At 45.2% G+C, this 12,500-nt stretch overlaps 1 protein-coding gene across 1 annotated transcript in view; it reads right to left on the bottom strand.

Annotated features, from left to right (window-relative positions):
• The window catches only part of LOC310792231 (double-stranded RNA-specific editase B2-like), a gene marked incomplete at both ends in the record, with an annotated part of 34,950 nt that overhangs the window by 4,386 nt on the left and 18,064 nt on the right, over window positions 1-12,500 (bottom strand). The window contains 5 exons of the mRNA XM_083653959.1: window positions 533-742; window positions 2,579-2,763; window positions 4,784-5,362; window positions 6,015-6,196; window positions 9,635-9,800. Coding sequence (XP_083510085.1) covers window positions 533-742; window positions 2,579-2,763; window positions 4,784-5,362; window positions 6,015-6,196; window positions 9,635-9,800 — 1,322 coding nt within the window. The remainder of the gene's footprint in view (window positions 1-532; window positions 743-2,578; window positions 2,764-4,783; window positions 5,363-6,014; window positions 6,197-9,634; window positions 9,801-12,500) is intronic.

Genomic DNA, 12,500 nt, shown 5'->3' on the forward strand with positions numbered 1-12,500 from the left:
TTGGGCAAGTTACTTTCAAAATGTAATAGACTACATATTACTAGTTACTTTCATTTGAAAGTAATAAGTTACTTTACAATATTACTTTCTGTGTAGAGTAACTCGTTACTTATTACACTACTTTTGCATTACTTTTACCAAAACAACAGCAGCAGCAGAATGACATCGCCGCCCCGGAACCATCCCGAAAACTAATTTCAACCGCCTTGAAGTCAGTGTAAACAATCCAAAATTCTAAATTTTATTATTTTCCTTTGTTATTGTCATCTATAGTGCTTATTTGCATAAAAACACACAGTTTGATTAGGAAATGATTGTATCTTTTTAAAATATGTCCTTTGATTTAATAAAATGTAACTCAATTTGTAACTTGAGTTACTTGACAAATTAACTGGTATAATATTACTGAAATCCTATAAGTAATAAGTTATATTACTGAGTTACTGCTAAAAGTAATATATTACATGTAATATGTTACTTTTGTAATGAGTTACCCCCAACACTGGTAACACACACACACACACGGTCACACGCTGGCGTGGAAGTGGCCCATCTCTGGAGCTTTTCTGGCCCAGCTTCCCAGCCCTCCGTCCTGCAGAGCGACGGCAAACTGCTGCCTGGCCCTCTGGTAGCGTGTGGCGGCCATCTTGGCGCCAGAGTACCTCTGGTAGCGTGTTGTGGCCATCTTGGAGCCAGAGTACGTCCTCACGGAGGGTCCTGCACCCGACACGTGAGCGCTCAGCTGAGAGAGAGAGAGAGGGGGGGGGGGGAAGTGTCAGGTCAAATGTATTTGTTTTGAGAAAACAATGAGACAAATATAGATGTAAACAAGAAATCCCGTAGGGATTTGTCTAAAAAAAACAGTTACAAGTACAGATTCATAAATGTTGAGTATCTACAAGTCTTACACTTTATATTAGGGTTGTGCCGATTGGCGATCGGATCGTATGTTGCCGACTCAATGGCTGAATTGACGATTGATTTTCCCTAGCCGATGTCGATCGACCCGCCCCGCCACCCCAGCATGTATGTGTGCATGTCAGTCAGTGGCCCCGCCCCCCCACCCCAGCATGTACAGTATGTGTGCATGTCAGTCAGTGGAGTGCAGTGTGTGTGTGTGTGTGTGTGTGTGTGTATGTGTGTGTTGTTCAGGCTATTTGTCAGTGAATGAATGCTACTACTCTATATTTAAACATGTTTCTGATGTCCGCAATTAGCCTTGTTAATAAAATCTTTAATTACAAACCTGTTTGCTGTCGCTTTTGTCCTTTGATCTGCTCATCTCATCTCTTTTCTTTTTTTCTCTCTCTCGTTCTCCACACATGCTACCTGGCCTGCATGATGCTCACCAGCTCAATAAGAGTATGGAATGGATATGATTAAAGATAAGATACTATTGTTCAACTGAACATGAGATGTGGGGCGGGGCTTGCGATGACATCGTGCATTGGCGATGTCAAAGGATGGCGATTGGACGATCTGACTGTGGTCAAGATCGCGCAACTCTATCCTGGAATGTATTGAAATTGCATGCGCCCTCCTGTGGATGCGTGCGCCATAACTCCACACAGACTTGCCAAAAATGCTCATGAACAACTTAAATTAGGAAAAAATGAACCCCCCCCCCCATTATATAATAATATTATAAAATATAATATTATAAAACAATACTCTAAATCAGGGGTGCCCAAATTATTTCCCATGAAGGGCCAAAACTCAATCTGGGTGGAGGGCCGAGGGCCAAAAATAAACGTTGTGGAATTACATTAAAATGTATTGTGTTTTATAGAAAATTAACATTCTAAATCTAAAATAACATTTCAATATAATAATCTACTTTTTATCTGTTTGGTAATTGTAATAATTTGCAATTGGTTATATATATTTAAAAAAACATCTGCATTTGTGAGGAGCTTAAACATTTAATCAGTAAACACCCAGTTAAAAACAGTTGTATTTTCCACCTTTGTAATCAAGAGAGAAATTTGACTTAATTCACAACTTGAAAAATCCTCAAGGTACTTTGAAAATCAGTTCCGTAGTGGCGACGTATATTGTACTCTTTCAAAACAGCCACTCTCTGTCTGCAAATGAGACAAACCGCTGTTGAATTTACTTCGGTAAAAAAATACTCGTCTTGCCACTCCGTCCTAAACTTTCTTTTGTCAGTGTGCCACTGCCGTGATGATGATCTGTCCATCTTGCTGAGCTGGTGTAAAGCCAGTGACTGGGGAGGGATCAAATATCAGAGCTCACCCCCCAATCAGCCAACCAATCAGGAGCAATCAATCCTCAGATAGCAATGCCTCACACCCGTGTGATAGAGTCGGGGAGAGAGAATACCAGCTGCACAAAATTAACGTTAATCGTAGATAGAAGAGTCCCGACATCTCCATTCAGGCGCGGACTGCATAATCGGGCACGTCGGGCAACTGCCCGGTGGCCTGGCCTTTTTTTTACCCCCAAATCAAAAAAAAAAGGGCCCCAAATTGGGCACCACTGCTCTAAATAAGACTCATATTATGAGTCTTATTTAGAGTATTGTTTTTCATGTAGACTCAGTAGCTGTCTGTCCCACCTGTTGCTGGAGGCCCTGCCAGCGGCCGAACAGGGAGCGGCTGCACAGGTGTGAGGGCGTGCCACACTCCCTCCTCCGGCCGGTGGAGGTGCAGACCTCCTCCAGAGCCGCGTCTCCGGAGCTCCAGTTCACACTCAGGCTGGGCGACCTCCCGTCTGACCGCACTTCACTGGTCCTGCTCACACCTGCACACAGACACAAGACACAAGACGCACGCTGTGAGGAGCTCCTGTTCACACTCAGGCTGGGCGACCTCCCGTCTGACCGCACCTCGAGGACATCTGTCACTGTCACATTCTCATGCATTTGGTCACCTAAAACAAAACAAACGTACATTTCAGTTTGAATGTGTCAATCAACCACTAAGTTTGGGTTGGGGGTATGTGTCCTGGTCGGGGTGGAAGCTCCCCCTGTCGGGTGAAAAGAAACGGCTGGCAACTGCGCATGTGTCGGAGGAAGCATGGATCTAGTCTCGGCTCTCCCCAGATCGGCAGAGGGTGGAGCAGCGACCGGGGCAGCCAATAGGGCACCAAATGGGGGGGGGGGGGGGGGGTCTGAAAAAATAATAATTTTCTTATTAATAATTATTATTATATTATAAAAAGGCAGCAGTTCAGGGTTAGTGCCTGAAAGTGGAGGGAAGAGGAGGGAAATAAGAAAATCATATACAGGGAAGAGAGATCTTTATAACATTACATTAAGAATGAACTCATCATGAAGACCACTAGTGGTGAGAGTTTGTAGTGTGTGTATCCAGTAGGCTTCACGTTGCTTGAGCAGAAGATCAAGATCACCACCTCTTTTGGGCAGGCGAACTTTGTCTCTAGCCTACAAGTAACTTTGTCTCTAGCCTACAAGTAACTTTGTCTCTAGCCTACAAGTAACTTTGTCTCTAGCCTACAAGTAACTTTGTCTCTAGCCTACAAGTAACTTTGTCTCTAGCCTACAAGTAACTTTCTCTCTAGCCCAGTGGTTCTCAAATGGGGTCCGCGGGCCGCCAGGGGTCCGTGGCACTTTGCCAGGGGGTCCGCGAAAAGTTTTCAGGTAATTTTTTTCTTTTTTTCTTTTTTTAAATAAAAAATAAAAATAAAATGCTACATGTTACTTATTCCTTCTCAAACTACTTCCTACATGGTGCTAGTTAGTTACTTGTAGGCTAGAGAGAAAGTTACTTGTAGGCTAGAGCAGAGGTTCTCAAATGTTTTTCAGCCAAGGACCCCTTACAAGATAGAAAATATCCGGGGGACCCCCTCATTCTGATTTGTGATTTTGGGCTAAGCTTAATTGTTTCCACGGTAACGTGCTTGACTTTTAATTTGATAGGTTTGTTATTAGAATGTAATCCATGAACCATTTTAGATTTAAAGCATAAACTATTTTCGTTGAACTATGAAGATTTTGCAAAAAAAAAATTTTATTACATTACATTTACATTACGTCATTTAGCAGACGCTTTTGTTTTGTCCAAAGCGACTTACAATATCACAATTTGTCAACAGTACAGAAAACCACTATGCAACACAATCAATGACAGCCAAGATATTTTGATAGACTAGCACCATGTAGGAAGTAGTTTGAGAAGGAATAATTAACATGTCGCATTTTATTTTTATTTTTTATAAAAAAAATAAAAAAAAATACCTGAAAAACTTACATACCTCTCATACCTGAAAACTTTTTGCGGACCCCCTGGCAAAGTGCCACGGACCCCTGGGGGTCCGCGGACCCCCATTTGAGAACCACTGCACTAAGCACAGCGACCGCAATGACAATTTCCATTTGGAATTTGACTTATCAGTGTCTGACCACTGACCTAAAAATATGGACAGAGCTATCCTATTGATTTTGGGCTCCTACTTTGAGTTGAAACGTTGGCCGTCGCCATCTTTATCTTTCGTCAGCAGAGTGGGAGGGAATGGGCTGAGTCCTTATGCAGCTGACATGAGATGGGGGTTTCCCAGAGCCGCAGCTCCGCCTGCTATTGGTCCGCGATCGGCAAGCTGCGTGATCACTGGACAGGGGATCTGTCAATCACTCCCTTTTCTATCATCTATTTTACTCCAGACGAGAGAGTTATATAAGAAATTACCCCCCTACAGTTGTTATGAAAAGGTGAAATTAGCTATATAAGGAGGGATGTCAGGTGGAACTTATAGGCGAGCAGCAGTGAATGTGGGCTGTAGGGGGAGGCCAGGTGTAACTTACAGGCGAGCAGCAGTGGGTGTGGGCTGTAGGGGGAGGTCAGGTGTAACTTACAGGTGAGCAGCAGTGGGTGTGGGCTGTAGGGGGAGGTCAGGTGTAACTTACAGGTGAGCAGCAGTGGGTGTGGGCTGTAGGGGGAGGTCAGGTGTAACTTACAGGCGAGCAGCAGTGGGTGTGGGCTGTAGGGGGAGGTCAGGTGTAACTTACAGGTGAGCAGCAGTTGGTGTGGGCTGTAGGGGGAGGCCAGGTGTAACTTACAGGTGAGCAGCAGTGGGTGTGGGCTGTAGGGGGAGGTCAGGTGTAACTTATAGGCGAGCAGCAGTTGGTGTGGGCTGTAGGGGGAGGTCAGGTGTAACTTACAGGCGAGCAGCAGTGGGTGTGGGCTGTAGGGGGAGGTCAGGTGTAACTTACAGGTGAGCAGCAGTTGGTGTCGGCTGTAGGGGGAGGTCAGGTGTAACTTACAGGCGAGCAGCAGTTGGTGTGGGCTGTAGGGGGAGGGCAGGTGTAACTTACAGGTGAGCAGCAGTGGGTGTGGGGGGGGGGGGCAGGTGTAACTTACAGGCGAGCAGCAGTTGGTGTGGGCTGTAGGGGGAGGTCAGGTGTAACTTACAGGCGAGCAGCAGTTGGTGTGGGCTGTAGGGGGAGGGCAGGTGTAACTTACAGGTGAGCAGCAGTTGGTGTGGGCTGTAGGGGGAGGGCAGGTGTAACTTACAGGTGAGCAGCAGTTGGTGTGGGCTGTAGGGGGAGGGCAGGTGTAACTTACAGGCGAGCAGCAGTTGGTGTGGGGGGGGGGGCAGGTGTAACTTACAGGCGAGCAGCAGTGGGTGTGGGGGGGGGGGGGCAGGTGTAACTTACAGGCGAGCAGCAGTGGGTGTGGGGGGGGGGGCAGGTGTAACTTACAGGCGAGCAGCAGTTGGTGTGGGGGGGGCAGGTGTAACTTACAGGTGAGCAGCAGTGGGTGTGGGGGGGGGGGGGGCAGGTGTAACTTACAGGTGAGCAGCAGTGGGTGTGGGGGGGGGGGCAGGTGTAACTTACAGGCGAGCAGCAGTTGGTGTGGGCTGTAGGGGGAGGTCAGGTGTAACTTACAGGCGAGCAGCAGTTGGTGTGGGCTGTAGGGGGAGGGCAGGTGTAACTTACAGGCGAGCAGCAGTTGGTGTGGGCTGTAGGGGGAGGGCAGGTGTAACTTACAGGTGAGCAGCAGTGGGTGTGGGGGGGGGGGTCAGGTGTAACTTACAGGCGAGCAGCAGTGGGTGTGGGCGGTAGGGGGAGGGCAGGTGGTGGATGTGTCCGAGGCGGCGGGCCAGCGCGCGGCCCAGGTGGCCCGTGTGGGACAGCGTCCCCACCGTCAGGCTGTGCAGGTACACCGGCTCCAGCAGCTGGGACAGCAGCGCCCCCTGGAGGCCCAGGACGCTCCACCTGGTGAGGAAACCATAGGGAACAAGAACGTCACCACCATCAAATCCAGCGGTGGAAAGGATACTAAAATATCCTACTCAAGTAGAAGTACTGTTACAGCACTTTACGCATGTTTTACTACTTACTAACTAAACCGAACCAAACCAACATTTAGAGCGAAACTGGACATCTGCTATTGGCTGGTGTTTGGTGCCAGGTGATGTCACCACCCGCTGTACTGTAGAAGGTGACATTAGGTGTGAGTGGATTTGCCTGAAAAAGGTTGGTCATGGGCCAACTTAAGGGCGGGACATACTCCAGGCGCGCTCCCAGACGCGAGGGCCGCGCCGCCAAGATGACGTCCTCGCGGTGGGGGGGGGGGCGAGGCCTCCGCAGCCGTAAGCGCGTGTCGCCAGATTTTTCTAGCAGTGCGCCGCATCGCTTTGCAGGGAGACGATAGATCCATGGGAGAGACAGGAAGAGAAATGAAATGAAGAAGTAAGTAGGCTACGCTGAGCCATGTTTTGACCACATTTCTTAAACTTTGATTTCTAACTGTTCGTTTTTAGTCATTTCAAAGTAATGTGCTGTGTCGAGAGAGAGATCTAGGCCTATTTACATTCAACAAAAACAAGTTTGGTGATTCTATTCATGTGCTGATACGATCGTTTGAGAGTGACACCGCAGTCTACTGAACATAAATGGCATTCCATTGACTTTTAATTGAGTTTCATTGACTTTATCATGGGGCATTCACTGTATGAACACCTCGGCCCGAGCGGGGAGTGCGCTCCCGGTTTGCGGAGCTCCGCCTCACGTAATGTCCTAAGCTTTAGAGGGGATTCACTTTGAATCAATCACAAAAAAGCGCCTAACTTCCAAAGGGATTCACTTTCCACACCCACTGGCCAAAAGGGGGCATGGCAATGTCCATGTGCCAATCACAAAAAGGCACTTGCAGTAACTTCCACACAGATTCACGTAGCACCACAAAACTTTGTAGTAGGTCATGGGCCAACTTCAACCTGATTACCTTCCCACACCTACTGGCCAAAAGGGGGTGTGGCATAATGGGCGTGTCCAATCGCAGAAAGGCGCCTAACAGATTGACATAACACCACAAAACTTTGTAGAAAGTTTGGTCATGGGCCAAGGACAAACTGATCAACTTGCCACACCCACTGGCCAAAAGGAGGCGTGGCAATGGGGGTAGCCAATCACAAAAAAGATCCATGCACTCTAGTGCAGCGTTTCTCAACTGGTGGGTCGCAACCCAAAGGTGGGTCGCAGGGCCGTTTTGTTTGGGTCGCGGACATTGGCCATTTTTTTTTTTTTTTCCCCCATATTTCATTTGAGTTAAATTCAGATTATTGAAACTGGATTAGCCTGACCAGTTTTACTTGTTTAACAAGCTGAAGCATATGCTCTGCCCGTAATTCAAGAGAAGTCTGCCTGTTCATTTCAGATTTAATTTTAGTTCAATTCAGATTATTGAAACTGGATTAGCATGGCCCCAGTTTAATTAAAAGTTATGACCAGTTTAACTAAAAAGCATATAGCCTGCCTGTGATTCAAGAAAAGTCTGCCTTTTTATTTCATATTAGTTAAATTCAGACTATTGAAACTGGATTAGCATGACCAGGTTAACTTGTTTTATTATTATTATTAACTTGTTTAAAAACATATAGGCATGTAATTCAAGATAAGTCTGCCTTTTATTTCATATTTCATAGAGTTCAAATAAGACTGTTTCTGAGCATGACCAGTTTGACTTGTTTAAATTTAAAAACATATAGGCCTGTAATTCAAGTCTGCCTTATTTCAATTGGTTTTTAGCCCTAGTTGCACTTCTGTTGCACTTTTTTGTTCATTTGAGGTTTATAACAGTGCATGAGTCAACGGTTTTCTGTCCAGCCTATTAACATCTTCTACCGGCTCTCCTCAGGGTTGTGTTTTGTCTGCCTTCCTGTATATCTTATACACAAATGATTGTTTTAGTCGCCACACTAATAGATTCATTATCAAATACGCTGACGATTCTATCATAGTCAGCTTGCTTGGCGATGATGAGGATGGTCATGGCCAAGTACTTGAGGATTTCCTCTCTTGGTGCGAGGATGCTTTCCTCCAACTGAATGTCTCAAAAACCAAGGAGATGTGTGTTGATTTTAGGAGACCCCCCCCAGTTCCCCAGAACAGTGTTGTCCATGGCCAGCAAGTTGACCTGGTGTCCACCTATAAATATTTGGGCACTACTTTTGACAGTAAGCTGAAATTTGATGTGAACTGTCAAATGCTGTGTAGGAAAGGTCAGCAACGCCTCTTTTGTTTAAGGAAGCTTGCCAAATTTCAGGTCGACAAATCATTAATGAAACTGTTCTACAGTGCCTTTATTGAGTCTGTAATCTCCTTCTCCATTATTTGCTGGTATGGAAACCTGAGTATAAAGGACAAGAACCACCTTGGGAGGATTGTGAGAACGGCTTCAAAGATAGCTGGAATAAATTTCAGTAGCCTGGACCACGAAGAAAGCAAAGTCCATTCGTATGTACAATTCTCACCCTCTCAGCTCTGAGTACAAGCTGCTTCCTTCTGGCCTTCGCCTAAATGTTCCACGGGCCACAAAAAATAGGTATAAGTTCTCCTTTGTGCCTGTTTCTATTCAGGCCCTAAATGCCGATGTGAGGAGGAGGTAACTTGTTGCTTACTGTGGGACTTAACTACGCTGAATGATCAGCCTCTGTGTTTTTGTTTTTGTTTTATCTACTGCTTGTTTTACAAATTTGTTGCTACGTATTTCACACACATGTATGGGTATTATTGGGGAAATACAAATACAATAGCTTGTAGCTACATCTTCTTGTAATGTGTAAGGCGGTTATTAAGCCTAGCCTTGTCTTACTCACTTACTTGCACTAGCACTTGAACTGCTGCTGCCTAACTCTCATTGATGTGCTGCTACTTTTTTGACCTCAGCTAGGCCCTGTCTAGGTTATCTGCACTTGCACTGATACCTCGAACTGCTATCCTGATTTTATTGTTTTATGTGTTTTACATTGCGTACTTGTTTATGTCTTATTTTAGATTATCATGTTGTGATTTTATGTCTCCCTAGTGATTTATGTCTGCCTTTATATGTTTTGCTGCAAATCAAATCGCCCTTCTGGGACAAACTAATAAATGAACTTGAACTTGAACTTGAACTTGATGAAGGCATTGTGTATTAAATTAATGTGCTATTTTTTGTGCAATAAATTTGAGTGGTTAAAAAAAAAATCTGAAATTTGGGTCGCGACTTCATGACAAGGAAAATAATGGGTCCTGAGGCTACACCAGTTGAGAACCACTGCTCTAGTGAGTGTCCTCTAGTTTGTTCTGACTTTGCAGGAAACTAAAATCTTCCCGAACAAAAAGATGAAAGAACTCTATTCATGTGGTATAGCTGACTGGTGAACTCACTTTGCCACTTTGTCTGTGCAGGACATAGTGAGTCGTTTATCTGGCGACGCCCCGTCCCATTTCTGATTGGCTCTCCGCGCCGTAACAGGAAGCGTCCCCTCCCCGCTGTCCATCTTCACCCTGAGGTGACAGCGGAACCGCCGCACTCGCCGGGGGCTGCCGGGATCTGACAGGAGAAGAAGAAGAAGACTAGACGTCACAGAGGCCCGGTTTTAAAGTGTTCAAGTGTTTTAGTGTGGATTTTTCAATTACATTTATTTTAAACTTGAATGGGGGGATTGGTAGTTTTGGAGTACTCGAGGCCGGTCTTGCTCTCAAGAGCGGACCACATTTTGATGGTCTTGGTCTCGTCTCGGACTCGCCCCCCCTGTTTCAGAGCAAAGGATTGCCTTCTGTCACTGAGTATATACTGAACATACAGCATTTGTATTTTACTAAAATTCCTAAATACTGATTTATTTAGTTGAACTTGTTAGCAAAGCAATTGTGTAAAGGTTAAGCCATCATTAGATATAAAAAGTAGAGCGCGCACATCCACTCAAATTGCAGGTGCAGGACAAAAGCAATGAAACATATAAAAAGAAATAGAGTCCGCACACTGCTCGACTTGCTCCCAGTTGATTTATTTTTAACGTTTCGGTCAACAAGGACCTTCTTCAGAAATGAAGCAGGAAATGACAGAGCACTCAAATTTATACAGTATGGGTCACACCCATCCACCAATTGGCAGAGGGGGAAAAAAAGTGTCATGTGAGCACAATCAACCAGTAAGAAAATAGAGTGCATCTTGCTTCACACAAGTAAATAAATCAATTAAGTATACAAACCCAAGACAAACAATTAAGAAAATGCAATATATGCCCAGTGTAGGAGATCAGATGGGGTGGAGCTAAAAAACGGCAACGAAACTCCTGTTAAATCCTGTGTAGGAGAAACAAAGACCCCAATAGCCTACAATGGACAATGCACTACACAAATATTAAACAAAGGCAATAGTTACGAAGAAAGAGAACAGACTATTCTCCAATCATATAATCAGTAAAAGTACATTAAATATGAATATAGATTACAAAAAGAGCACATAGGGCATACAACTCTGCTAACAGACAGGATGTAGGCAGTTCAAAAATTCACATCTGAGTTACAAGAGTAGAAATACAAAAGTGGAAATAAAGATTAAAATAAGAGTAGCTACAGGAACGGTCTGAGGTCAAATGATTCATTCAGGCCCCTAGCAACTGTGTCTAAAGTTGAGATCCAGTATGCTTCTCTCCTTAGGAGTAGAGCGTTGAGGTCTCCTCCTCTAGTTGGCAGGCAGACATGTTCTATGCCAATATATTTCAATGATGATATACAATGTTGAGCCTGAGAAAAGTGAAGGGCTACAGGATTTTTAATGTCCTTAGTCCTGATGTCACTCCTATGTTCTGAAATCCTGCTCTTCAAGGCTCTGGAAGATTTGCCAATATAGGCCAACCCACAAACACACTTAATCATATATAGATGATATTGACTGTAGTACAACTGATAATACCTTTGATTTTGTAACATTTACCAGTGACTGGGTGATTGAATGTGTTACATTTATAAGTGAAGTTACACTGGGCGCATCTACCACATTTGTAATTTCCATCTGGAATCTTAGACAGGAAGTGAGAAGGGGCAGGTTGTGGTAAATGAGACCTGACCAGAAGGCTCTTGAGGTTGGGAGGTCTTGTATAAACGAGACGAGGTGGAGATGAGAATGTTTTGCTGAGGGCAGGGTCAGAACTGAGAATATGCCAATGTTTTTTTTATTATCTTCTCAAACTGCCGGCCAAGAGGAGAGTATTGAATAATACAATTAATGGGTTGCTCTCCACTCTGTCTCTCCCTAGTGGTGAGACAATCATGTTGTGTACAGCCATGATACTTAGTGGAAGCTGGTTGTATCCAGTGTTCTGGATAACCACGCTGTCGGAACCGTGCTTCAAGGTCTTTGGAATGAGCAGAAAAGGATTCATCGGTAGTGCAGTTCCTACGTAACCGCTTAAAATGGCCAATGGGAATGCCCTTTTTGAGAGGTGTAGGATGAAAGCTCTCGGCATGAAGTAAGGAGTTACGATCTGTTGGTTTTCTATACAGATCTGTAATCAATCTGTCATTGGATTTGCAAATCAAAATATCCAGAAAATTAATACAAGTCTGATCTGAGGCCAAAGTAAATTTCAGAGATGCACTGCTGTTATTAAGAAATGTGTGAAAAGCACTCAGTTCTGTAGCAGACCCAGTCCAGATCCACTTCCTCAAACCACATGTTTTATCACTACCTTCCTATGTTAGGGATACTTGTGTGAAGCAAGATGCACTCTATTTTCTTACTGGTTGATTGTGCTCACATGACACTTTTTTTCCCCCTCTGCCAATTGGTGGATGGGTGTGACCCATACTGTATACATTTGAGTGCTCTGTCATTTCCTGCTTCATTTCTGAAGAAGGTCCTTGTTGACCGAAACGTTAAAAATAAATCAACTGGGAGCAAGTCGAGCAGTGTGCGGACTCTATTTCTTTTTATAAGCCATCATTAGAGTCATGGTCTTAAAAATGGTCTCGCATTGGTCTGGTCTTGGTCTCGCCCCCCCTCGGTCTTGTTCTCACTCTCACCCCCCTGGTCTTGGTCTTGGTCTCGGTCTCGCCCCCATCGGTTGGTCTTGACTCTGTCTCGCCCCCTCATGGTCTTGGTCTTGGTCTCGCCCCCCATCGGTCTTGACTCGGTCTCGCCCCCCTCGGTCTTGGTCTTGACTGAGTCTCACCACCCCCCCTCCCTAACCCCCCCCCCCCCTCCCCCCTCGGTCTTGGTCCGGGTCTCGGTCTCGATCTCCCCCTT

This window comes from Poromitra crassiceps (genome assembly GCF_964638095.1).
Source record: "Poromitra crassiceps genome assembly, chromosome: 17".
Classification (NCBI taxonomy): domain Eukaryota; kingdom Metazoa; phylum Chordata; class Actinopteri; order Beryciformes; family Melamphaidae; genus Poromitra; species Poromitra crassiceps.